The sequence below is a fragment of the Vombatus ursinus genome, unplaced genomic scaffold (genome assembly GCF_900497805.2).
Source record: "Vombatus ursinus unplaced genomic scaffold, bare-nosed wombat genome assembly UNPS02014799.1, whole genome shotgun sequence".
NCBI classification, from domain to species: Eukaryota; Metazoa; Chordata; class Mammalia; order Diprotodontia; family Vombatidae; genus Vombatus; species Vombatus ursinus.
The window spans coordinates 10,132,039-10,156,270 of NW_020954577.1; the positions used below are offsets into that span (position 1 = coordinate 10,132,039).

Below are 24,232 nucleotides of genomic sequence, written 5' to 3' on the forward strand. Positions count from 1 at the left end.
AGGCGTGAGGATTTCTAACTTTAACCACGACAGACCTAGAACTTTCTTATTTCATCTCTCCTACTGTACGTACAGCATGCCTTCATTGACCAGAAATCTGTATCACACTCGATGACACCTGGCCATTTCTCAGACTTAATCTTGGTTCTGTGGAAAGAGGCCGAGTTCTAGAGTCAAAGGTGGTTGTTCAGTTGTTTTCAGTTGTATCTGACTCTTCTTGATTCTATTTGGGGTTTTCTTGGCAGAGATCCTGGAGTGGTTTGTCATTTCCTTCTCCAACTCATTTGACAGATGAGGAAACTGAGGCAAACAGGGTTAAGTGACTTGCCCAGGGTCACACGGCTAGTAAATATCTGAGGCTGGATTTGAACTCAGATATTCCTGATTCCAGGCCTGGCACTCTGTGCATTATGGTGCCCCCTACCTACCTTAGACTCAGAGGACTTGTGTTCAGATCCAACCTCTAACACCTACTGTCTATGTGAGTTTGGGCAAGTCGCAGCCCTGGGCCTCAGTTTCCCCATCCTTAAAATGAACTAATTCAACTAGATGACCCTTTCACAGATCAAAATCTCAGAATCTGCTAGATATTAAGTATTTGATCTCTCTGCCTTGGGCTTATGAACCTAGGTTCTTCCACTTACTACCCATGTAGACTTGAGCACTTCACTTAACCACATTGGGCCTCAGTTGCCTTCTCTGTAAAGTGAAGGGTCTGGACTAGATGATTTCCATGGTTCCTTTTAGCTCCAGGTTTATGAACATTGAAAAACATAGTATTGCCTTACTTCTTTTAAGGAAAATATTATTTTGGTCCAAATAAAGGGCCCATTCTTCACAGACAGACAGACACACACACACACACACACACAAAATCTGGCTTGTTCAAAAGTTCTGTCCCCTCTAGAAGAGGCTTAGAGGGGACCAGTCTTGAAGTCTTGAGGAACTGGATTAAAATCTGGCCTCCAACACATCATTTAACCACCTAGCCCTAATCTGTGGCCCAGACAACTCTCCAAGAAAGTTGAAGATGAGTTATTACTCTTCATTAATAGAGGGAGTTTGCCACAGCAATGAAATCACAGTCTGACCCTGGAACAAAACCAAGCCCAAACACCTACTGTATAATCATCCTCTTAGTACCTTAGTTAGGGAAACTGGTACATGTGTGGTATTATTGCATTTTAATTTTGTGGAAAAGAATTCCTCTTGAATCTGTCCTCTGTGACTGAAAAAAAATGCTGCTTTTTAGATGCAATGAGCAGGAGTAAGGGAAGCCTAGGAAGGAGAGAATGAAGCCCAATGTTCCCTGGGGACAGTGATGTTAAAAATAAATAAGACACCTTTATTGAATTGAAGAGAACATACATAATAAAAGGAGCTCAAAAACATTTTGTCGTGATAATTGCGTATAATTATTGTGTAGGGCATACTGGCGTATGTGTTTTTTTCTTTCACAGAGTTGACTATTATTCAGACCATTCTAGCTGTGTGCATTTCCTCTGCTCTGGCTTTCCCACCCACTCCCACCCCCACACACCCTGGGGTCTGCTTGGGAACTGAGAGCTCTCAGAATGGCTCAGGTCAGGTCAGCTGAAGGCATTGAAAGCTGTTTTCATCTCTTGGCTGATCGATGGGTTTTCTAACACAATTTTGGTCAAGGCAGGCCAAGTCCCCCTGGGCGGAATGGTGACACCTCTGAATCATCAGCTTACCGGACACTAATTGATGACTTCTTTGTGGCAGCATAAATAATGAGAGACTCACGCCGGGGAGGTGGGAGAAACTTGGTGACAGCCATTATGCTCCAATGTGGAGATGTTCAATTCACTTCTAAACTCACTTTTAAAATGAGGAAAGAGGGCGCAGCTAGGTGGAAACTAACTATGCGACCCTGGGTGAAGACGTAACCCCCTTTGCCTCAGTTTCCTCATCTGTAAAATGAGGGTAATAACAGCCTCCACCTTTGGAGGTTTGTTGGGAAGACCAGAGGAGATGACAGAACAATGAAATAAGGAATGAGGAAGGAAGACATCTGTCTGTTGGCTATGTAGACAGTGTCTTGTATGCCCGTAAAAGAGGGGAAGTTCTGTGGTTAGTTGTCTTTTCTGATTGGGGTCTTCATTTACCAACAACAGGATTTATTGTGCTTAGAAGGAGGAGGCAAAGTTTCCATCTCTTCAAGAAAGATTTGGGGTGGGGGGAAGGGGGATGTCGAGGGAAAGAGTGTGGATAACGTACAGCCCTGAATTTTACCAGACTGGGGGCTCTCAGAGGTTCTACGGAGAGGTGTTTCATTCTTTTTTAAAAGCATCCTTGGACAAAGTATTTTGTCTTAAAACTTTGGCTTAAAATCAAATTTCGCTGGCAAGATCGTAGACCTGGAGCTGAAAGGGACCTCGGAGATCTGGTCTAACCAAGCCCCTCATTTTGGAGAGGAGGAACCAGTCCCAGGGGAGTGAACTGAGTTGCTCAAAGTCACAGAGGTCACACAGGTAATAAATGTCCGAGGTGGGATTTGAACTCGGGTCATCTGACTCCAGAATCACTCTTACATTGCCTCTGCTTTCAAGGCGATGGTGAATTTCTTGTAGCTGATCTTTAAAATAAGCACAGAACATTCTTTGTCGGGTCATGTTTCTCTTTAGCACTTTGTCCAGCCCCAGAATCACAGAGAATGAAGCCCTCTGGGTGGTGCTGCTATGTAGGAGTCCAGACTTTGCTTTAGGATGCCTGACGTGTGAATGCCCAGGGACACCGCTGGTGTAGCGCCCTCTGGTGTCAGGAAGTGAGGGTTTCTTTTTGCAGGAGATCTGGAGCTAGCTGGAGCTAGGGACAGAGCCCCTCCCTGGGTGTGTTGGAGAAGGGCTGGATCACCCTATGGCTAGATGAGAGGGTTGACATGAGAGGATTCCCAGGACCACTCCTACAGGCACTGCCTTTGTGAGCATCGCACCCCTCGCCCATTTGCTCACATTGACAGTCTCTGCTCACACACTCAGTGCTCCAGATAATGACTTTCCTGGACCCACCACCACTGGTACCTGTGCACATCTGCACACAATGTCCCTCCTGTGCCTTCTTCTCCCTCCAGCTATCCCCACAGCAGCAGGGACTCTGGGAGGCTCTCTCCCTCTGTATGGTTAATGGAAACCCTTGTGTGATTCTGAATCCCCGTCCTGGAGCACCCCACATCCATGACTCTTAGAGATGACTGGCAGCGAATGCCCCAGAGGCACTAGATCCCAACATCATTGGTCTCCCTGCTTCTCAGATCTCCTCTCTCCCTTCTACCCTTTGCACTGCCATCCAGCTGACATTGCTAAAGCACATGACTGTCTCATTTGGGTCTTTGGGAAGCTTCGACGTCCCCTTCTTCCTTCAGGATAAAATGCCCCCTCTTCTGCTTGGCATTGAAAGCCCTTCCCAGTCTGACCCGAGCCTACCTTGCTCTCCCAGTGATGCCATATTTCTGTGGCACACGCTCTCCATTCCACTCAGACTGGCCACGAGTCACTTCACCTGCCACCTTTGCGCCAGCTTGCAAAGAGCTCTCTCTTCCCTCCTCTGCCTCCCTGAATCTTGAGCTCCTTGGAGAGGTTAGCTCTGCTGCCATCTCCTACGTGAGGCAGGCCTTCAACGATCCCACCAGCCTCCAAGAAGGAAGCCGCTCACTGTGCCCCACGTTGTCATCAATCTCCATTTGGGAGGAAGCTCTTCCTCGTGGTTGGTTGGAGCCTTCCTCCCTGTAATGTTCACCATTTGGCCTCATTCCATGCCCTGAGCCCACAGAGAACGGACCCGATCTCTCTGATATACCAGCCCCTCAAGGATTGGAAGCCAACTTCTGTGTCGCCTTTCAGCCTAATCACCCCTGAATCCTTCACTGCTTTCTTGTATGGCTCAGTGGTGATTAGCGGGAGTTTTACTGGCTTGTTCTCTTGGGAGGATCTGAGTTCAAATCCTGCCCCATCACTTGTTCCCTAGATGACTCGTGCAATCACCAAACCTTATCGAGCCTCAGGTTCATCAGCTGTAGAATGAGAAGGCTGGCCTAGAAAAGGCCTCTCAAGTCCCTGCCTGCTCCAGACCTCAGATCCTGCTGAGATTCCTCGTAGATTACTAGGGCCGTAAGTCACCACCATCATTGTATTTGCAGTGGGCCCATCTCAACAAAGAGTCACCCTGAAAATGATTTATCCTCATTTGTTAATTAATACACTAAAAAAATTTATTGAGCTCCTCACGTGTGTCCCTAAGGTTTGTGTTTCTGAACATTTTCTATATCTCCCTTATGTGAAATTTCCAACATGGAAACCCAACATGGGCCTTCACTCTGGAAATGCAATTATGTTTTCTCTTCTTTTGTTGAAGAGACAGAAATCTATTGTGATTGACAGCTCTTGGCGCCTATAAACCTTTGAGTAGTTTGCTAAGGCTCTGGCATCACTAATTTCCAGCTCAAAAAGTCATCAAATACCTCTGAGTGATTATCTGTGCCAATTCGAGATGTTATCATTATTCTTTCTTCCTAAGTGTAGAGATCTCAACTGTGAACATCTGTCCTGTGATGGATTGGTTATGGCCGTGATGGGATTGCATCATTTTAAAGAATATGTGTGAGTGTGTGTGTCTATGTGTCTGTGTGTATCACCCCCCAGTGGTTTCAGAACTCAGACCTTCCCATCTCCACGTTCATTGTGGGAAGTAGGGGTTGGAGCCCCTGGGAAGACAAGGACTGTATACCCCAGGAGAAAAACCAGGTCTCTTTGATGGGAGCCACATCTGCCCCCTGTGGCCAGCACTACTGCCCTTCCTTGCCTTTCTCTGATAGTCTCATGAGTTGCTGGGCTTACCCAGGCCCAACCCAGTTGTTGGCCTTCTAGCGAAGGACCCTCCTGAAGCAGCTTCAGCTGGTCCTCAACCGATCCATTGACCGAGAATTGGTTGCCAGGCCCATAACAGAAGCCTTTCCTCTGGATAGAGCTTGTCTGAACCTGAGCTGTCCTTGGCCCAGCCTTGAGGTCCCCCACCCCACAGCAGAGCAGCCTGGGAGTTCTGGGAAGGGCTATCAGAGAGCCTTTGATCCAATGGGCACGGCAGGAAATGTGTGAGTGACTGACGGCTGCCCGCAGGCAGAATTCGATTGAGTCACGGCCCTGTGGCCGCCCCCTTATTTACCCAGGTGTTCATGGGATAGGGGCAAGTGAGCCAGCATCTGCTAGAACTTGAGCCAGTCAGGCACTGTTGATTTAGAGAAGGAAGTGCAAAGCCAAAGGATGCTCAATCTTATCCCTTCAGGAATGCAGAGCCTGGTGCTGAGCTTGAAGAAAACTAAAGAGAATCTAATGAAATCCTCTTTAATTTGGCATGACGAGTATACCACAACAATGGCTAACTTTTTGGCACATTAAGGCTTATCCTTTTCACATGTCTGTGAGATAGGTGCTATTATTATTCCCATTTTACAGATGAGGAAACTGAGATGAGAGAAATGAATAGCTTGCCCAGGGCACATGGGATTGAAAGTCAGATCCAAACTCCCTTGTAATCCCCAGACCCTGACTTCTTCACTTTCCTGTGACTCAGGTGCGAAGATGCCTCCATCCTCTGTTGAGGGATTACGGGGTGAGGGTGCTGTAGCTGGAGGCAGGAGAGCACTGCGTTTGAACCCCGCCTCTGACCCTCAAAATCTCCGTCTTGTTTTCTTAGGAGGGAGGGTGGTGGACTGACCTGAGTACCGACGTGTACTTGGGAAGACCTGAGTTCAGATGCTGCCTTAGACAGTTGCTAAGTGTGAGAGCATGTTCAGGTCTCTTTATCAGAATTTCCCCATCTGAGCAAGGAGGGTAAGAGCACAAGTGGCACCTTTCTCCCAGAGTTCTTCTGAACTCAAATGATAGGATGAATTTCGAGTTCTTTGCAAAACTTCAAACCCTTTATTAACAAAAATCTTGGGAGGGGAGGAGGGTGGGAGGAGGCGGCGGCAGAATGAGCCTGTGGCTTCATTGGTAGAAGGAACAGCTGATGAGGAAACTCTTTCATTGGAGGTCACTGCCTTCTCTGAGACATCTTGCCTTGATGAGCTGCCTGGGGCGGGGGTGGGGGGGTGTCACTGAAATGATGAGTGCCTTACTCAGGATCACACAGCCAGAGGAAGATTTGAACCCAGGTCTTTCTAACTGTCTACTTTACCATGCTGCCTCAGTTCCCCCCAAATTATTTTACATCCATTTATATGCTTTTTGATTTATTATTATCATTATTTTATCATAAAATTGGGGGCAGTTATTTTTTTAGTTTGCTAACCAGATGCCCACTCTCTCTCTGCCAGAATTCTCAGTCAACTGAAGCCTTGCAAAGAGAAATCATATATAGTTAGAAGAGGGACCCGTTCCAAGTTCGGAAAGGAAACTGATAATACAGGCTGCTCTGTGGCGCCTGGCATGCTGTCCTTCTAAATGGATTCCGACAGAAAGATTTGACTTATTCCTGGGAGTTACTTTGTGTATCCCTGGGTCCTAATTTAAGATGTTAATATTCAAGTCATTTTTGCTTTTATTCCATGTGATTTTGAGGCATTGAATCAGCTTCTTTCCAGAACCAAGATTAGCATGATGAATCTGCAGTTGTTGGGGGCCTGCTGCCATAGCAGGCAGGCTCTCAGACAGACCTGTGCAATTGTCCTCATATTGTGCACGGCGGCTGCCTGCTGTGCCTTTACTGCTGGCAGGTGCTTGAACCCGAGAGATGTTTGGAGATAATAAATCTGTGCTGTTCATCAAAGTGCTTTATGCCTGTGTCTCTGATCTCTGCCTTAATAATAAATGGCTTCTTCCCATGGATTTGTCCATGGTGACACCACTGTCCACTGTTCAGTTATTCTCCAATAAGTCAATGGAGCTGGGTTCTTTTCTGTGTTTGCTCCATCCATGTATGCCAATATGAACCATCCTTGCCTGCCCACCTTGTGTGAGCTTTGACCAAGTTGTTGAATGTCTTGTCCACTTGTTAGCATGGCAGGATCAGACTGTAAGATGACATTGGACCTTCAGTGCTCTGAAATGGTCATTAATGACCTTCTGCCTTCCAGATCCAATGGGCCTTTGGGGGGCCTCTTTCTTTTTGACATTTCTAAAGCACATTAGTCTGATGAAGCCTCGTTCTTGGGAGAGAGGTTGGGGCTAGAAAGAGATTGGGAAGTCACCTGAAAAGAGATGAGATAACTCAGACCATGAAAGAAAGAAAAGTCTCAGAGGGATTGGTTGTTGAGAGAAATGTATGTAGATGCCATGGACTGAATCTTTTCTAAAGGCCATACAGAATAGAAGGAAAGGGTGGAGATGGGAGCTCTATTCACAGTGTCATGGATGCTCAGAGATGGCGCTCTGCTGGCCCAGCCTTGGAGATCAAGTCAAGTCTACAAGCTTTTGTCGTATGTATACCAGGCCATTGTGCTAAGATCACAGGTATCTCCGAACCCAGGGATCTGTCCACATCATGATGAAGTCTTGAAGGAGGGCTTTTGTAAAGGTTTTAAAATCTCTTATTAAAAAGTATCAGTCAAGGACATAACTGTGCATGGCTGGTGATGCACAAATTGAATTACACATAGCCTGTCCCTCCCTTCTAAAGACACTCTGTGAAATAGTGGATATATGGCTCTATTTGGATGGAGGAAGACCCAGGGGCAGCTAGGTGGTGCAGTGGATAGAGCACTGGGCCTAGAGTCAGGAAGACCTGAGTTTAAATCCGGCCTCAGATACTTATTAGCTGTGTGACCCTGGGAAAGTCACTTCACCCTCTTTGCCTCAGTTTCCTCATCTGTAAAATGAGGTGGAGAAGGAAATGCCAACCACTCTAGGATCTTTGCCAAGAAAACCCCAAAATGGGGTCATGAAGAGTCAGACACGACTGAACAGCAAGCTACTTTGCTTGTCTCAGCCTCGGTTTCCTGATGTGTAAATTGGTGGTTAATAATTAGGCTTGTGCCTGTCTCCCAGGGGCTGGGGGCTCACATGATTCAAGTTATGTAAGGTGATTTGCAAATTTTTAAAAGGTGCTCTGTAAATACTGAGAGACAGTGTCGCCTAGTGGATAGAGAGCTGGTTTCGGAGTCAGAAAGATTGTCTTCAAAGCCCACCTCTGACAAGTATTGGCTTTGTGACCCTGAGTTAAGTCACTGAAGTCTCTTGGCCTCAATTTTCTCATCAGCACAATGGGGGCAGGGGTGGAGCTGGTAGTCCCTAAGGTCTGATCCCATGCCCTTCGGTCCCCATGTCCATGACAGGGCATATTCTTTTTATCAGATTGCTACAGCCTTGGCCAAGCCGCAAGCTGAATGACGTGTAGCGGTAAAGTTACAGAAAGACTGAAATTACAGAAGGAAACATTTCAGGGCCTTTGGGAAGACGTCCTGGGGTTGAGTTCAAACCCTTCCGTTCTCAAAGGAAGTTCTGGGGATGATGGTGGAAGGGGGATGTTTAGTACTTAGCTAAAAAAAGCACGTTCAAATTGTTTTCTACCATTTGGAGAATGTCTCCCCAGTCATCCACCCAACAAGAGGCTGTCTTTAAAAGCAGTATTTTTTAGGAGTGAGTGGAAACTCAATGCCTCCCCATCTTTAAAAAGAAAAAAAAGAAAGCTTTCAGGGCCTGGAGGTGTGGTCACTGCAAGGACCAGGGGGACACTGTACGTGTGGGCCGAGCCACAGACAGACCCCAGAGGTAATAAGCATTCGATCCCAAGATGAGCACGCCAAGAAAGAGCCCCGTTCTCAGGACTGTTGCATTTTTGTTCTGTGATTAAAAGTGTTACAATGAAAAACATTGCACGCCCAGGGACTCAGAGGAAGCTAGGCTCTTGGGTCTGGGTCTGCATTCAGGGCTCCTGGAATGAAGGTCTAGAGGCTGCGGAGGCCGCTCCACGGCACCCCTAGCCAGCCTTTGCTCTGCTTCTTGGTACAAAGGTCAGGTCCAACAGCCTCGGCTGGAAAAGGTTTTAAAACCTTTGCAAAGTGTTTTAAGTCCATGTGAAATGGGGGTGCATCGTTGCTGTTTGCAGGAGGCCAGGGAGCAGACCCAGAGATCATTAGGAAACTCTGCAGAGTCCCGTTCCCAAACCATGGTCAGTTTGACCGGTCTCAGAAACTGCTGATCATACTCTTCCCATTGGCTTTCTCTGAAAGGCGTTTCACCAGCTGAGAAGCTTCATGATGGTAGCACCAGTAGACAGTGAGGGTGGGAAGAACTTGAAGTCTAGACCTGGGAAGGTCCTCAGAGATCTAGAGAGAGAAGGGGAGTGACTGCCCCAAGGTCACACTGCCAGTAAGCATTGGAGGTGAGATCTAAACCCAGGCCCTCTTAACTCCGGAACCGTCGTTCTTTCCGCAGGACCGTTTGCCTTTCAGAACCTTCTTCTTCTGAAAGTTTACCTAGGTTACACAGGATTGATGAAAGGGAGATTCAGAGGCCTTACTGAACCTTCTCCAAATGAACTGAGGTGAAATCTCCTAAAATGCCCCCTGAGTACCATTGAGGTCACCAGAGGGGCAGCACAGCCTGGTAGATAGCGCCCTGGACTTTGTAATTAGAAAGGTCTGGGTTCAGATTCCATCCACGGATATGTGCGAATAGCGTGAGCCCAGCTGGGAAAGTCAATAACTTCTCTAGGCTTCACTTTGCTCATCTGTAAAATGAGGGAGTTGGACAGAATGGCCTCCAAGTTCCCTCCCAGCATTAAAAGTCTACGACAAGAGAGATAATGATGGGGAGGGTGACAACTGACGCCTCCATGGCGCTTTCAATTTTATCAACTTTGAAATGAGTTTTCACATCTGAGTCTCACAACAAGCCAGGCCAGACAGGTGCTATAGGCACCATTATCTCCATTGAGTTGTCCTCTAGTAGTTAGGGGACTTACCCAAGGTTGCACCCCCTCCTCAGCCACTGTATAAGGGTGACGTATGCTGCAGGTGTAGACTGGAAGTTGCTCAATGTTTGAAGCCCCTAAACTTGTAAAGAAGAAATTAACTCACTGAGAGCAAAAGAGAAAAAAAAAGCCAAGTGATTAAGCTCTGAAATGAAAATTTTAGGTCTTTTTTCTTTTTTCTTCAAATCTAAAGAAATGTTGGAACACCACCTGAGTACTCTTGGAAGGAGAGGTCTGTAAGAGGAAGTTCTTGCTACCCCTCAACGATGCTCCTCATAAACATGACCGTGGGAGCCAGACTGGCAATGGCTGGGCCTCGGACACCCCCGGAGGGAGTGGGTTGGATTTCTCCCTGGCCTCCACTTTCTTGGTTGTTCCCAAAGGCTTGCGATCTCCAACAATATAGCTCCATCCCATCCATCCCTTCCCTTCCAGGTAGCTCCCCCACGTGTGCCCCAAAGAGCCTGGCTGAGGAATCTCCTTGTTTCTTTCTGACATTTCAACCTTTCTGTGGCGTCCTATGGGCTGCCCGTTAGGATGTCATCCCTCGCTCAATGAGCTGCCCACTCACTTTCTCGTGAATATTTCCTTGATGATGTCTCCTCCTCCATAATTTCTTGTTTGCAGCATTTCATAAATGCCTTCTGCCCGCCGTGTGTGTCTCCATCGTGCTTTGAGAGATCCTCCGCTTTCATTCTTCGGAGATGATGGTGTTTTGTGACTTGTAAAAATATGCCGACGATAGACAAGTACTGGTGTTGAAAAAGTGGGCGATGGTTCTAAAATCGCGTTTTAGTGTTTGGGTTATCGTGAGCTATTTACACATTGTAAGAACATGAGAGACAGCGTGACATGGTGGATGGAGAGCCTGTCTTTGTATCAGGAAGACTCAGGTCCAAGCGCACCATGGCCACGTTCTGGCTGTGTCACCCTGGGCAAGTCACATCTCCTGGGGCTCCGGGCAGCCTTCTCAAGCTGTAAGGGGCAGAGAAGGTGCTGGCCTGCTTGCTGGAGGGAAACTCCTCACTGGGTCTTCCCTGTCCCAGGTCCAGTCTCTGCCCTGTGCTAAGAACATGCTGGTCCTTCAGAACTCTTGAGGCAGTCACTGTGGAAGTCATCTCCATGGAGGCCATGGAGCTTTTTAGGAGATTTTAGGAGATTTGTCTCCTATAGATGCTGGAGTCTTTGGAGCTTCCACAGCGACCTAGACTGCATGCCTCATGCCAGGGGGAAATTTTTTGTTGGTCAAGATCTCCTGTAGGGTGATAGTTGGGTTTTCCAAAGGAGCAGGCCCGTCCATTTTGATTCAGAGTGTTGGGATTAAGGCTAGAGTTAGGTTTTTGAAGGGGCATTGAAGTTGTTCAAGGGGAAGATGCTGTCATACACAAAACTGTTCTTTCCCCCAAAGTTTAACGCCTGTCTTCAAGGAACAGTAAAAGAATGGCAACCTTTGGCTTTTGAGTTGGGATGCAATTGAGTCTCCCGGTCCTTCCAGGCTGGCTATTGCTGATTAATGGTCTTGAGGGGCCAATCCCTTCGGCCGTTCAGCTTTTAAAAATATTTCTAAATACCTAGGAGGCCTGTCTCTATGAAAGCCAGAGACTAGGGGCAGACAATGCCTTAAGTACATTATTTTGATTGGGGTGACTTTATTCATCATACTCAATTACTTTCAGTAATCCATGCCAGAGAAAATAATACAAATGATGTCTGATGTGTTCAACAAGTGGGAAGGGATGCTCTGTATTAAAAAAAAAAGGTTGGAACAATGGAGTGGTTAAATGAAGGAAGGTTGCAGCCAAGAGCATTGGGAATCTGGGTCTTTCTTTAGGATTTTCACTGGAGACCCATGATTTTTAGGCGGTGATAAAGAAAACCTGTTTTTTAAAATTTTTAATTAAATTTTTATGATGGAGGCTTTGGCAGATGCTGTTATTTAAATATTCAGTATGGGTAGAGCCAAGGTGAAAGCAGCATTGAGAGGTCTGAGGCCTCAGTACAGTAGGATTTGTCATATGTTAGGGGGAAGGGCTCTGTCTAAGTGGACATCAAATGTATTTGCTCCCGTCCCACAGGACTAGTGACTAGGTTCATTAGCAAAGCCTCTTCCAAGGTGGAGGGGCTAATTATGTCTAAGGTCACGGTCTTCTCTCTCCTCCATCCCTTACTGGAAGAGCTGAACGTCAAATCCAGCCTCAGGCACCGGGCTAGCTCTGTGACCTAAACCACTGCCTGCCTCAGTTTCCTCCCCTGTAAAATGGGGACAAGAAGAGCATTCATATCACGGGGTTATTGTGAGGATCAAAGGAGATAACATTTGGAAAGCTCTCTGCACAGTACCTGGCACATAAAAGGGGCCAAATAAATGCTTATTCCCTTTCCCTAATGCTGAGGATATGAGTCATGAGGGTAAGGTTAGTCCTGTGCTAAAGAATTCTGGGGTCTGAGACCAGGGGATGGGACCTTGTCCAGCCCCTTCATTTTAAAGATTAGGAAATCGAGGCCCAAAGAAACAAGCATTTATGTAGCACTTACTACGTGCCAGGCACTTTGCAAATGTTATATCATTGTGCCAGAGGCCAGATTCACACTCAGGTCTTCGCTACTCCAGGTCCAGTACTTTGTGCCCCATGGTGCCCCCTAACTCCTAAACTTGCCTGGCTCTTCCAGTATGGGCAGGTAGCTGTCAGCCAGGCTCACCAGTCTAGAGCCTCATCTGCTTAGCACCTGCTCGGGGCAGGGCCCTCTGCCAGGCCCTGGGGCACTACCTGGCCTGGGGCAGGGGAGGGGAGAGGCCAGCCAGGTAGAGAACTGTGATCCACATGCTGAGAGGGACAGAAGGGACTCAGACAGCAGCATGAGAGATGCAAGGACTGGGAGCTCACCCTCAGGCCAGTGGGGACAAGAATCAGGGACCGAAGGGTGGCCGTTTCCAAAAGGCAGAAGTGGGAGATGGGAAGAGAGCACTGCAGGCATAGGGACAGCCAGAGAAAGGGCCTGGAGATCAGCAGGAGCCCTGGGTAAGCAGGCAGAGCAGTTTCCTCAGACTTTCAGGGGCCGTTAGAAGCGCTCCACAGCTAGCCTGGCATCGTGGCAGGAGGACAGCTTTAGTGTCAGGAAGATGCCGGGTCAGCTTCCATCCCCAACACAGCTAATTAACTTCTCTGGGACAGTTTTCTTAACCACAAAATAAGGAAACTGGACAAAATGTCCCCTCCATTTCTGAATCCACCATCCCAGGGAATATGGAAAAGGGGTATGATAGAGGGTATGAAAGGCCTGCTTCAAAACCTGGGTTCAAATCCTGCCTCTGACTGATGCAGCTACAAGGCACGTGACCCCAGACAGGTCATTTCAACTCTCAGCATCTTAGGAAACCCCCTAAGACTGGACAGGACGGACTAGCTGGTCATCAGCGTCCATCCGGGAGGGAATTCCCAATGCCATGACACAGGGCTGGATGGACACAGGAAGACGCCAGCCCCAGGCTTGCTGTTGCTTCTTCCCTTTGAGTCCATTCCTGGAAAATGGACCAAGGATCCCCCTGCGTCCGTGTCTGGCCCATGCTGGGTTCATACACAGCAGAGAGATCAGTGCCCGACGGAATTTTTCACCTGAGAAAAGGGGGTTGGTCCCATGACTAGGCGTGTGCTGCCCGGCCAAGATAAGACTCAGAAATCCCTGGTCATTACTCCACCCTCTTACAGACCCAGGCGTTACATCAAGTGGCTTCAGAGCCCCCTGGGTTTCATTCTCTGCCCCCCTTGTCATAGAGGGGGCAAACGGCCTCTGGAAAGGCCAAGGGCTCCAGAGTCCATCCCAGGGCTTGAATCCCCACCAGGATGCAAGACACTCCTGACCTTTCCCCGACGGGCATTCGTCCTTCATTTTTGTTCCCAGCCCCTCCACTGATGTTACCGACCCAGACCCCAATACCCATGTGCCCTGGGGGCTCAGGGACCCCAGCTTGAGGCAGTCTAAAACTGTGTGTGTAAGCAGGCAGGCCTGCCCTGGGGGGACGGGTCAGTGGGTGCCAGCCTCCCTCACCTCGGCTGTTTGCTTCTCTCCGCAGAGACCCTTCTGGACGACTTCCTGCTCACATACACCGTCTTCATGAGCACCGATGATTTGTGCCAGGCGCTGCTGCGGCAATATCCTTCCTTAACTGCAGGACGCTTTGCAGGCTGCTGTCCCAACAGATGTTTCACGCTCCAAACCATCTGCCTTGCTTAATTAGCCAGGTTGTGAGGGAGCATGGGGCAGGTTAAGGGCTCCTATCTTCATCACAGAGGTTAAAATGAGGCAGAATTGGGGGAAGGGAGAGGAAGGAACAAGCATTTATTAAGCACCTACTGTATGCCAGTCACTGTGCTAATCACTTTGCTAATAGTATTTGATCCATAACCCTGGGAAGTAGGTGCTTTTATTATTCCCATTTTATAGTTGAGGAAACTAAGGCAGCGAGAGGTTAGTGACTTGCCCAGGGTCATACAGCTAGTTAAATGTATGGGTCTCCTGTGCCTAGAACTCTGTGCATCGTGGTTCCACCTCGTCCTGGTCATGGGCAGTACCACAAAATGTCCCCGTATCATGGAGAAAATGTCCAGTTGATACTATTTCGTGTCTTCATATGTGGGACTCATTTATAATTGCTTAGAAATCCTGGAAGCAAATGTTTAGCCTTAGATAAACTTAGACTCAAGTAGTTGTGTCCTGACAAGTTTTTAGAGTTAGTGGTGGATAGATAGATAGGTAGATAGATAGACAGACAGACTAAGCATTTATTAAGCACCTGCTGTGTTCCAGGCTCTATGCTATGCACTGGATACAAATACAAGCAAAATGAAGAATAGTCCTTGCCCTTGAGGAGCTTACGGTCTAGGCAGTGTGGAAAGGGGAGAGGGGGAGGGTATGGAAACGGCCAGGATGGGACTTGGAAGCCGGGACGGAGAAGGAGAAGGCCAACGGGAGGTTCTGAGGGGAGGGGGTGGAGACGCCAGGGAATGGCAGGGTTGGCTGAGCTCCAGAGGGAAATTCCAGCGATGCCGGAATGCTAGGAAATAATCATTCATCAGTAACATCATAGCATGTCTATGACGCTTTGGCAAAGCACTCTACGTATATTCTCCCATTAAATCCTCACAACACTTCTGTAAGATAGCTGCTATTTGGGGCAGCTAGGTGGTGCAGTGGATAGAGTACTGGCCTTGGAGTCAGGAGGACCTGAGTTCAAATCCAGTCTCAGGCACTTGACACTTACTAGCCGTGTGACCCTGGGCAAGTCATTTAACCCCGATTGCTTTACCAAAAAGTAAAATAAATAAATAAATAAATGATCTGCTATTATCCCTGTTTTACAGATGAGGAAAATTGAGACCCAGAGAGGTTTCATAAACATTTATTAATGGTTTAGTGACTTGCTCAAGGTCCCACAGCCAGTGACTGAGGCGTTTTGAACTCGGGTCTTCAGTGCGCCACCTAGCTGCTGTGTAAGGTAGTGTACTGATGGAGGTAGGTTACTCCCTTCTCATGGCCCAGTGAGAAATTAGGAGTTAAAGGATGAGCAACTAGGTGGCTCAGTGGATAGAGCACTGGGCCTGGCATCAGGAAGACCTGAGTTCAAATCTAGCCTCAGACACTTACTAGTTGTGTTACCCTGGACAAGTCACTTAACCCTGTTTGCCTCAGTTTCCTTATCTGTGCCAAGAAAACCCCAAATGGGGTCATAGAGAGTTAGACACAATTGTAACATCTGAATAACAACAACATGGGAGCTCAGTTCAAATCCTGTCCCTGTCCAGGCAAAACATTTGACTTTTCTCTGGGCCTTAACTTCCTCACCTGCAAAATGTGAAGGTGGGGATAGATGACTCTGAATTCCCTTCTGGGCCTAAACCCATCGTCCTTCCTCTTCACCAAGTGGACGTGGGCCTCAGTTTCCTCATCTGTAAAATGGGAGTGATAACGGCACCCACCTCATAGTGTGGTTGGGCCAGGTAAACAATATACACCCCCACCTGACCGTGTGAATGTGAGTTGTTGCTATCAACCACAGCAGATAGGATCCAATTTAACACACTCACTGTTTGTTAAGGACAAGACGTAGATGTGATGTTGAAAGACCCAGCCTCCCCAGCAGGTCTGCGCCACCCAATTGCTGCCCAGTCAGCCTAACACGCCTCAGGAAGTCATTGCCACCATATGCAGCCAAGGGGCTCGTCACAACCCATCGTGACATCTTGTAGGACGGTGACTCGATCTTCACACGACCCCCTTTGAACACCATGAACCTGAATTCTAATGGCCGGCCATGTTTTCTGGTTCATCATAATTCTTTTAAATCTCTGGACTGACATGGCTCTGTATGTTGTTTCCAACTCAGAGTATTTTTGCTATACGATACAATAGGGTAGGGGGTGGTGGGGAGCGGCGTGGAGTGGCGTGGAGAGTGGCAGTGGGGGTATCTCTGTTAGTGAGCACAGGAATGGGAGAAGGCCTCCTTTGACCACCGCACCATCTCCAGGGGCCCAAATGAGACCCCACTCTCCTGCCCCTTCTTGCATTGTGGGAAAATCAGTGATGTTTGCCAATCCTAACTGTTTTAAAGCTTCTAAATTTCCATCATTCTTACCCAGGACTGAGGATGGCAATGATAACAATGGGGAATGTCATTTGGAAGTCAGTCATGATTGCCTAATTATTTAAAGATACTAAATTTGCAGAAAAATATTGATAGGAAAAGGGACAGCTAGGTGGCACCATGGATAGAATGCTGGGCCTGGCCTGAGTTCAAATCCGGCCTTGGATGCTTACTAGCTGGGTGACTCTGGGCAAGTCACTTAACTTGTGCCTGCCTCAGTTTCCTTATCTGTAAAATGAGCCAGAAAAGGAAATGTCAAGCCACTCTAGTACCTTTGCCAAGAAAACTCCAAATGGGGTCATGGAGAGTCAGATATGACTGAAAAACAACTGAACTGTCCTACAGTCCCTCTGGTCCTCAGGCTTCCTTGGGCTTTACCCCAGAAGCGATCCTAGCCATCCTGAATGTGGCCAGATTTTCTAGAGGTATGAGGTAGACTCAGCTCCACAGGGGCACAGGCCAGGTCTTAGCTGAACTTTTTATCTCACCTTGTGTTCTGTACACAGTAGGCGTTTAATGAAAGTCGGTGGAAATCAGCATGTTTCCAGTTTTCCTAGTTATTTCCCACGCAGTGACTCTCAGTGGGTCGGGATGTGGCCTGGGGTCATATCCCAGCTCCTGAGGATGGGAAGCCTTTGGTGCTTTCAGCTGGAATCGCCCAAATAGTTGCGAGGGACTCTGATCATGAAGCCTCAAGGTCTCGTACTAAGAGGCTCATGACAAGGTGGCATCTGACCCCTCCAGGAGCATCACTGACTTCTCGCAACGGAGAAGGCTTCATTTTGCAGAGGGGGACAATGAGACTCTTGGGGGAGGGGTGAGAGTAGCCATCGGCATTTCAAGTGCGAGAAAAGCTGGGCCAACTTTCATCCACACAAAACAGAACATGCTCCATGCTGTGGCTGCTTGGGCAGCGTGTACTATAGGCTGTACATGAACACTGCCAAATCCCCTGGGACATTCGTTCACCCACGTACTCTCAGGGGGTAAAAGGAGGAATTCCTCCTAACTGGTTCCTAGAGCAAACTCTAAAATAAAGCTTATCCTTCTGGTAGCCCCAGCCTCGCAAGGCCTGTTCAAATGGTTGAGCTCGGTGTCAGGAGGGGGCAGGAGCAGGCAAGAGGTAGGAGGGAGGGGGGCAGGTCTGTGATTAAGCCACGTTTTATTAAAAAGTGCAAACAAAGCACAAACTAAGAGTCAAGCTGACTTTATGATTAGAATTTTCTTGTAAAGACCGGGTGATTCCAGCCGAGAGCACCAAAAGTTGCCCGCTCTCGTGAGCTGGGCAAGGTTCTAGATGTGCCCAGGCAACATTCTGCCCTGCTGATTGTCGCTGGGTGAGGAAGAGCAAGGGTACTTGGAAACATGCTCATTTATTAAACACCTACTGTGTACAGAGCCCAGGGCTAGAACACAAGGGGAGATAAAAGCGTTGGCTAAGACCTGGCTTGTGCCCTGATGGGACTAATGGTCTGCTTCACCTCTCTAGAAAAGCTAGCTGTTTTCAGGATAGCTAGTATCACTCTCAGGCATGAGCCTGAGGGCCAGAGGATTATGGGACCAGAAATCTGGATCTGGAAGGGACCTCCGAGGTCACCCAGCCCAACCAGAAAACCAAGGCCCAGGGAGGTTATGTGACTTCATCATCTATCTAAAGCTGGACGGGCCCTTAGAAGTCAGTTGTTATATATGAGAAAACTGAGGCCCAGCCAGGTAGTGTGATCGGCCAAAAGCCACAAAGATCATAGACATTGGAGGCAAGATTTGAACCCAGGTCTTCTATGCAAAGCATTATAGGTTATGAGCTGTCAGGGACCTTGGAGGTGAACTATTCTAACCCATTCATCTTTCTAAGGAGGAGACTAACACTCAGAAAGCCTGACTTCTTCAAGGTGACCTGAGCTCTAAGTAAGGGTGGGATTTGAACCTATATCCTTGGGATCCAGGCCAAGTGGTTTTTGTTTTTTTAAAAAAAAACGCTGGTCCCTATTTAACATTCAGGGTTCTAGTCTCCTCCTAAAGCAGGAAGTCTAAACCTGGGGCCCATTTTTTACATTATTTTGATAACTATATTTCCATATAACTGACTTCTTATGTATTTTATACATTTAAAAACTTTTCTTTTTTGGGGTAGGCAATAGGGTTAAGTGACTTGTCCAGGTTCACACAGCTAGTAAGCGTTATGTTTCTGAGGCCAGACTTGAACCCAGGTCCTCCTGTCTCCAGGGCCGGTGCTCTATTCACTGTGCCACCAAGCTGCCCCTAAAACCTTTTATCTTAGCAGTCCGGAAACTTCACTATAAGTGCCATAGGGTCCCAAAAAGATGGAGTCTCCACCTTCATGCCACCCTAGACTCCAGTAGACCCACTTCCTTCCACCCTGTTGAATTGGGGCTAGGCCAGGTCAGGGCCTCGGGGGTGACAGTGAGAAGAGGCCATAGAAAACCCCTCATCTCAGGCCCTTCGAGGCTGCAGGTTCAAACGCTTGGGCCCACACCCAGAGCGGAGGAATTGGCCGAGGCCGGGACTCTTGGGCATCACCCGCTGCTCCGTCCCCCACCTTCCCCTGGGTTACCCGGCTCTTTTTCCTGGGCATTTGGTTCCGTGTCGTACATGGGTGCCTTCTGTTCTTTTTTTGCCACGATCGAGCATCACCACTCAGAGACAAGGGCCTCCGTCTTTGGGACTTAACTCAATGTGACGCTGCCCACGTGTTTTCTTTAACCTTTTCCACCTATTCTGCTAAGAAATATCAAGGCAAGGAAGAAAACTCGGACGTGCCTCGTCGAAAGCGGAAGGTCTTGCATCTCGTGTCCCAGTGGATCGGGCTGTACAAGGACTGGCTGTCTGAAGACGAGCCCTCTAAGATGTTCCTGAAGGTAGCACTGGGGGCTGCTGGGGGCCACCGGTGGTCACCGACCGCCTTCAAGGGTGGGAGGGCCTTTGGAATTCTTGATTTAAAGAAAAAAGGCCACACGACAGCCTTTCATTGAATGTGAATTGGGGAATCAAAGAGAGCAGGCTTTTTTGGTTTAGGTGTTGGAGGCCAAAATTTTCTGAAACAGGCGGTGATCTCCGACTAAAATCTACTTTTTTGGACTTGTTTTTTCAACAAATGATGTTGCAAGGTTTATGCCAGCTTCTCGAGAGAAGGGATTGTTCATTTTTTGTATTTGTGGACTAAAATCCCAGTTTGGGGAGGGGCAATAAAGCTCTTTGTATTACAAGGTTCTTCTCATATAAACCACAGGCCAGGTGAGTGATTAGTCAGGACTGAGCTGTCTACCCCCAAGTCTCCAATTCCATTCATTTAACAAGCATTCATTAGGCCTTGCCTGCGTGCCAGGCACCCCGTGCTGGCGATACAAACACCTTAACAGAGCCAGCCTTGCACTTAAAGAGTTTACATTTTCCCTCTTTGTGTCCACAAATCCTCCTCCTCATCAACATAGTTAACATTTATACAGCATCTACTATGTGCTGAGAGCCCTTTATAAGTTATTATCCCTATTTTACAGATGAGGACACTGAGGCAAACGGAGGTTAAGAGACTTGCCCAGGGTCACGTGGCACATTGGCTAGAACACCAGGTCTGAAATCAGGAAGACCTGGATTCAAATCCTGGCTCAGACACTTACTAGTTGTGTGACCCTGGACAAGTCACTTAAACTCTGTCTGCATCAGTTTCCTCATCTGTAAAATGGGATAATAAGAGGTTGTTGTGAGGATCGAATGAGATAATCATTGTAAAGTACTTAGCCCAATGCCTGGCGCTCCATAAATGTTTAAAAAAACTTTTAATCAAATAATTTCGACTGCCTTTCTCTGTGTGTGTGTCCAGACCATATACAGGAATGTCCTGGATGACATCTATGAATATCCAGTACTTGAGAAGGAGCTGAAAGAGTTACAGAGGATCCTTGGGATGCACCGACGTCAGTAAGTGGCCTCCGACTTTCCATTTTTACGTCCATTTTTAAATTAGTCTCAATAGACCAAGCTGGGAAATCGGGGGTTTTAAAAGGTGACAGAGGACCTAAAATCAGTCACTCTGATCCCTGAATTCCATGGGTGCCCCCGGCTTTCTGGGGTCCCGTAGCCATAATGACCCCTGTTGTCTCTTGGAATAAAGAAAAATCGAATCTGTCTAGTTTCCTGTCAAAACAGAAGTAGCAGCTGATTTAGACAAAACCAATGCTCTCCTAAACCAATCAACAAACACAAAACCAGAAGGTTTGCCTGTTTGTGGTGAGCAGACCTCTGATTTCATCCCGGAGGGAGAGACTCCCTCCGCTGGAGCAGGTGTGTAATTCATCGTCTTAGACAGATGCTTAGAGGTGACGAGTCACAAAACTTCTATGTGGAAGAGATACTTCTTCAGCCCTGGTTGTTCTGATTCCAAGGCTGACCCTTGGCTACTTCCCTAGATGTTTTTCTTTATTAAAATGAGAGTAAAGTGCTTTTTGGGGGTAAATTTAATCTAAAATTAATTTTGGTTTTGATGTGATTCAGAGATATCACTGTGGAATGAGGGAAAGGAGTTACTTCAGGATATACGTGGATTTTTTTTAAAAGATGATTTATAAATAGGTCACTGATTCTTCAAGACCCAAACTTATGGGGCCTCTAGAGACTTTATATTCAATTTAGAAAGATTTGGAAATTTAGATTTAGAATTTTCAATTTAGAAAGATTCATTTGGCAAAAATGCCCCTCATGCCTAGGTGTTCACGATTAAATAATTTGAACACCCCCCATCCCCACCCTGGTCAGCTTGGTAAATAAACAACCAATCATCATTAGATTTTCTGATACCATTATAACCCACGTGGGGATGGGGGTTGAGGCAGGGGGAATCCTGCTTTAAAATGCCGAAAGTGGGAATTCCCCTGCTGGAGCTGTGAAGACCACATCAAACTTAGATGCCCCTTAAAAAAAAAAAAAAAAGTCAGGGTAGACTCCTTGCCAGAAGGGGCTGCCTCATCTTTGTCCCAGCGCCTAGCCCACCCCCTGTCTAGCATAATAAAGCTTGTTGATTGATTGAACTGAGTCTTGCTTGACCAGCAATTTAGATCCCAGTTTAAAGCATCATTTAATTTCAATGAGATCCATCGTGGTCCAGATGAAAAGGCTACGGTGATTTCATCTGGTCAGTTCCCCGGGTCAGCGGCCCTTTCTGTTCCATTGCAGAGGCTCACTTCTCTCCCTGCCATATTCTCGGTGGGCATCCTTAGTCATTTGGAGCATGTCGGGGTCCACGGGGGCCCAAGAGTGAGCCTTGCTTCTGACAGCTTTCAGCTCCTCCTCACATGCGCTGTGTTGTTTCTAGGGTATCAAACTATCACGTAAACATGAGGAAATGGAAGGATTATGGGGCAAAATTGTTTTCTGTGTGAGCTTAATCCCAAATAATCCCTGCTTCAAATGCAGTCTGTTTTCTGGGCTTTGGGGCAGGGGGCCTGGGGCGGAGGTGGGAAGGGACAGTGGGAGAGTTATTACCAGAATTGCGAAGTTTTCATCCCTAGTGACTCCATTCTACATCTTATCACAATAGGGGGAAAGAGTACTTTAAAAATGTAAGGAAATGACCAAACAACCTGAGGAAATAGGCCTGAAATCTTAAAGGTAGAACAGCCACTATTAGGCCTAAAATCATTTTTAAAAATAAAAGCAATGATTAAATGCCATTCTAGTATCAAACATGAGTCGGCCTCAGTCACCGGGTTACCCACGGCACAGTGGAAGCAGGACCTTTGTTCCTGGCTCTGCCCTCATTCATGTCATCATACCCCACCTCAGTTTCCTCATCTGCAAAACGGGTTGGAATAGTGAACCTCCAGGGTCCCTTCTAACTTCGCAGCTGGGATTCTTTCATCTTCAGCGAGTTAGAAGTCAGCGAATGGGTTGGCTCACACACGTCCCCTGTGCTGCGGTCACAGAGGCAGGCACCTGTATCCCACAACAGGTCTGTGCCATTCTCACTTGAGGGCACGTCGGAGCGTGTGCCTGGCTCCTTGTGTCCAGCGTCTGCGCACACCAAGCAACGCAGACGACTGATTTCACGAGCTGGGTGGTGCCAACAAGTAACGAGCGCTTTGCTGGAGTGCAGTCCAGCGCGGACCGGGGGGGTCCGGCCCGGATTATCCACATCCCCGACTTCTGCTCTAAGGGGAGGGTCTAAAGGTGATGGCAGGGGCTCCCGGGGTCCTAGATCCGGTGCTGGAAGGAACTCGAGAGGTCCCCAAGCCCAACCCACCCATGTTACAGATGAGGAAACCGAGGGGAAAGTCGTGTGACCCGGCCAAAGTCACGCTGATAGGTTGTGACGGAGTAGGATTTGAACCTCGGTCCCGCTCGGACCCTGACTCCACTGTTGCGCACTGAGCCTCTTTCTTCCTGTTCTCAGTGGGAGGACAGAACTGACTGCCCAGTGTGCTGGGATGGGCTGGCATCTCTCAGCGCCAGCAGCCTGACACGGCGGGGGGTGGGATCGGGAGGGGGAGGGCGACCTCTGCCTCTGTTTCCGAACCGAGTCTGACCTTGTGCCTCCTCTTTTCAGCACTGTGGATGAATACTCTCCGCACAGAAAGGTAAGGGGCCGCTTCCTACATCAGAACTAGGAGGGTGCCCCTTAGGAGGCCCCCCCCTCTGGCCCTCCCTGGCACGCCTTCACAATTGAAAGGAAGCCTGCCCAGGGCATGACAGGACCACACTGGGGCTGCCGCAGGACTGCAGCCCCCCGCTCTCCTTTGCTCGCGTGCCAGGGCAAATCAGATGGAATCCCCATGAGCTCCACTCAGAGGGACTCTGGCCTGCTCTGGCTCTGTCTGAGTCAATGTGGGGGTGGAGTCTGACGCGCCCCCGGGCCCCTGGCCTCTCTAGAGATGAGTTGATCCGGCCTCTGGGCAAACCCACCCGGAGGGCAGCTTAACTCAAGGTTAGGAAGGAATCGTTGGATCAAGAAAGATGCTGGTGGGGTTCAGTTTGGTTGATTTTGAGGAAGGAGAGCGTCAGCCAATACATGAGGAATGCCTGCCAGCTGGCATAGATCCCTGTCTAGATGGGGGAGGGCAGAAAAAGATGCCTCCTTAACAGCTCGGTCCTAAATTTGCCCAAACTGAATCTGAAGGATGGGGGCGGGGGAGCTGGAGTGATAGAGTAGAAGGGGCCCTGCCTCTGGAGCAAGAGGGCCTGGATTCAAATCCCACCTCCGTTGCTTGCACAAGTCACTTCTCCTCCTGACTCAGTTTCCTCATCTCTAAAATGAAGAGTGGGATTAGATAATAATAATAATAACAATGATGATAATAATAGCTGGCATTTACATTTAAGGTTTGCAAAGCACTATACATACGTTAGCGCTTTTTTCCTTACAACATCCCTATGATGCAGGTGTTATAATTATCATCCCCAAGTGACAGATGAGGAAACTAAGGCTGAGACGGGTTAAATGACTTGCCCAGGGTTACCCAGCTAGTAAATGTCTGAGACAGAATTTGTACTCAGGTCTTCCTGATTCCAAGTCCCATGCACTGTCCACTGCCCAATGCAGCTGCCCAGAAGGAATTTCTCTACAGCCCCAGAGCTAGGGTCCTATGATGATGAAATAGCCCCAGTTGCCTTCTTGGAAATTTGGGGATTGGAAAATCGTGATGTCACAGT

The 24,232-nt window shown here is 48.0% G+C and overlaps 1 protein-coding gene across 3 annotated transcripts in view; it reads left to right on the forward strand.

Annotated features, from left to right (window-relative positions):
* RAPGEF5 (Rap guanine nucleotide exchange factor 5) overlaps positions 1–24,232 on the forward strand; it is a 235,505-nt gene that overhangs the window by 169,840 nt on the left and 41,433 nt on the right. For all 3 annotated transcript variants that reach the window (XM_027872072.1, XM_027872073.1, XM_027872074.1), the window contains 4 exons: positions 14,003–14,081; positions 19,305–19,449; positions 20,412–20,509; positions 23,130–23,160. In XM_027872072.1, the coding sequence (XP_027727873.1) occupies positions 14,003–14,081; positions 19,305–19,449; positions 20,412–20,509; positions 23,130–23,160 (353 nt within the window). The remainder of the gene's footprint in view (positions 1–14,002; positions 14,082–19,304; positions 19,450–20,411; positions 20,510–23,129; positions 23,161–24,232) is intronic.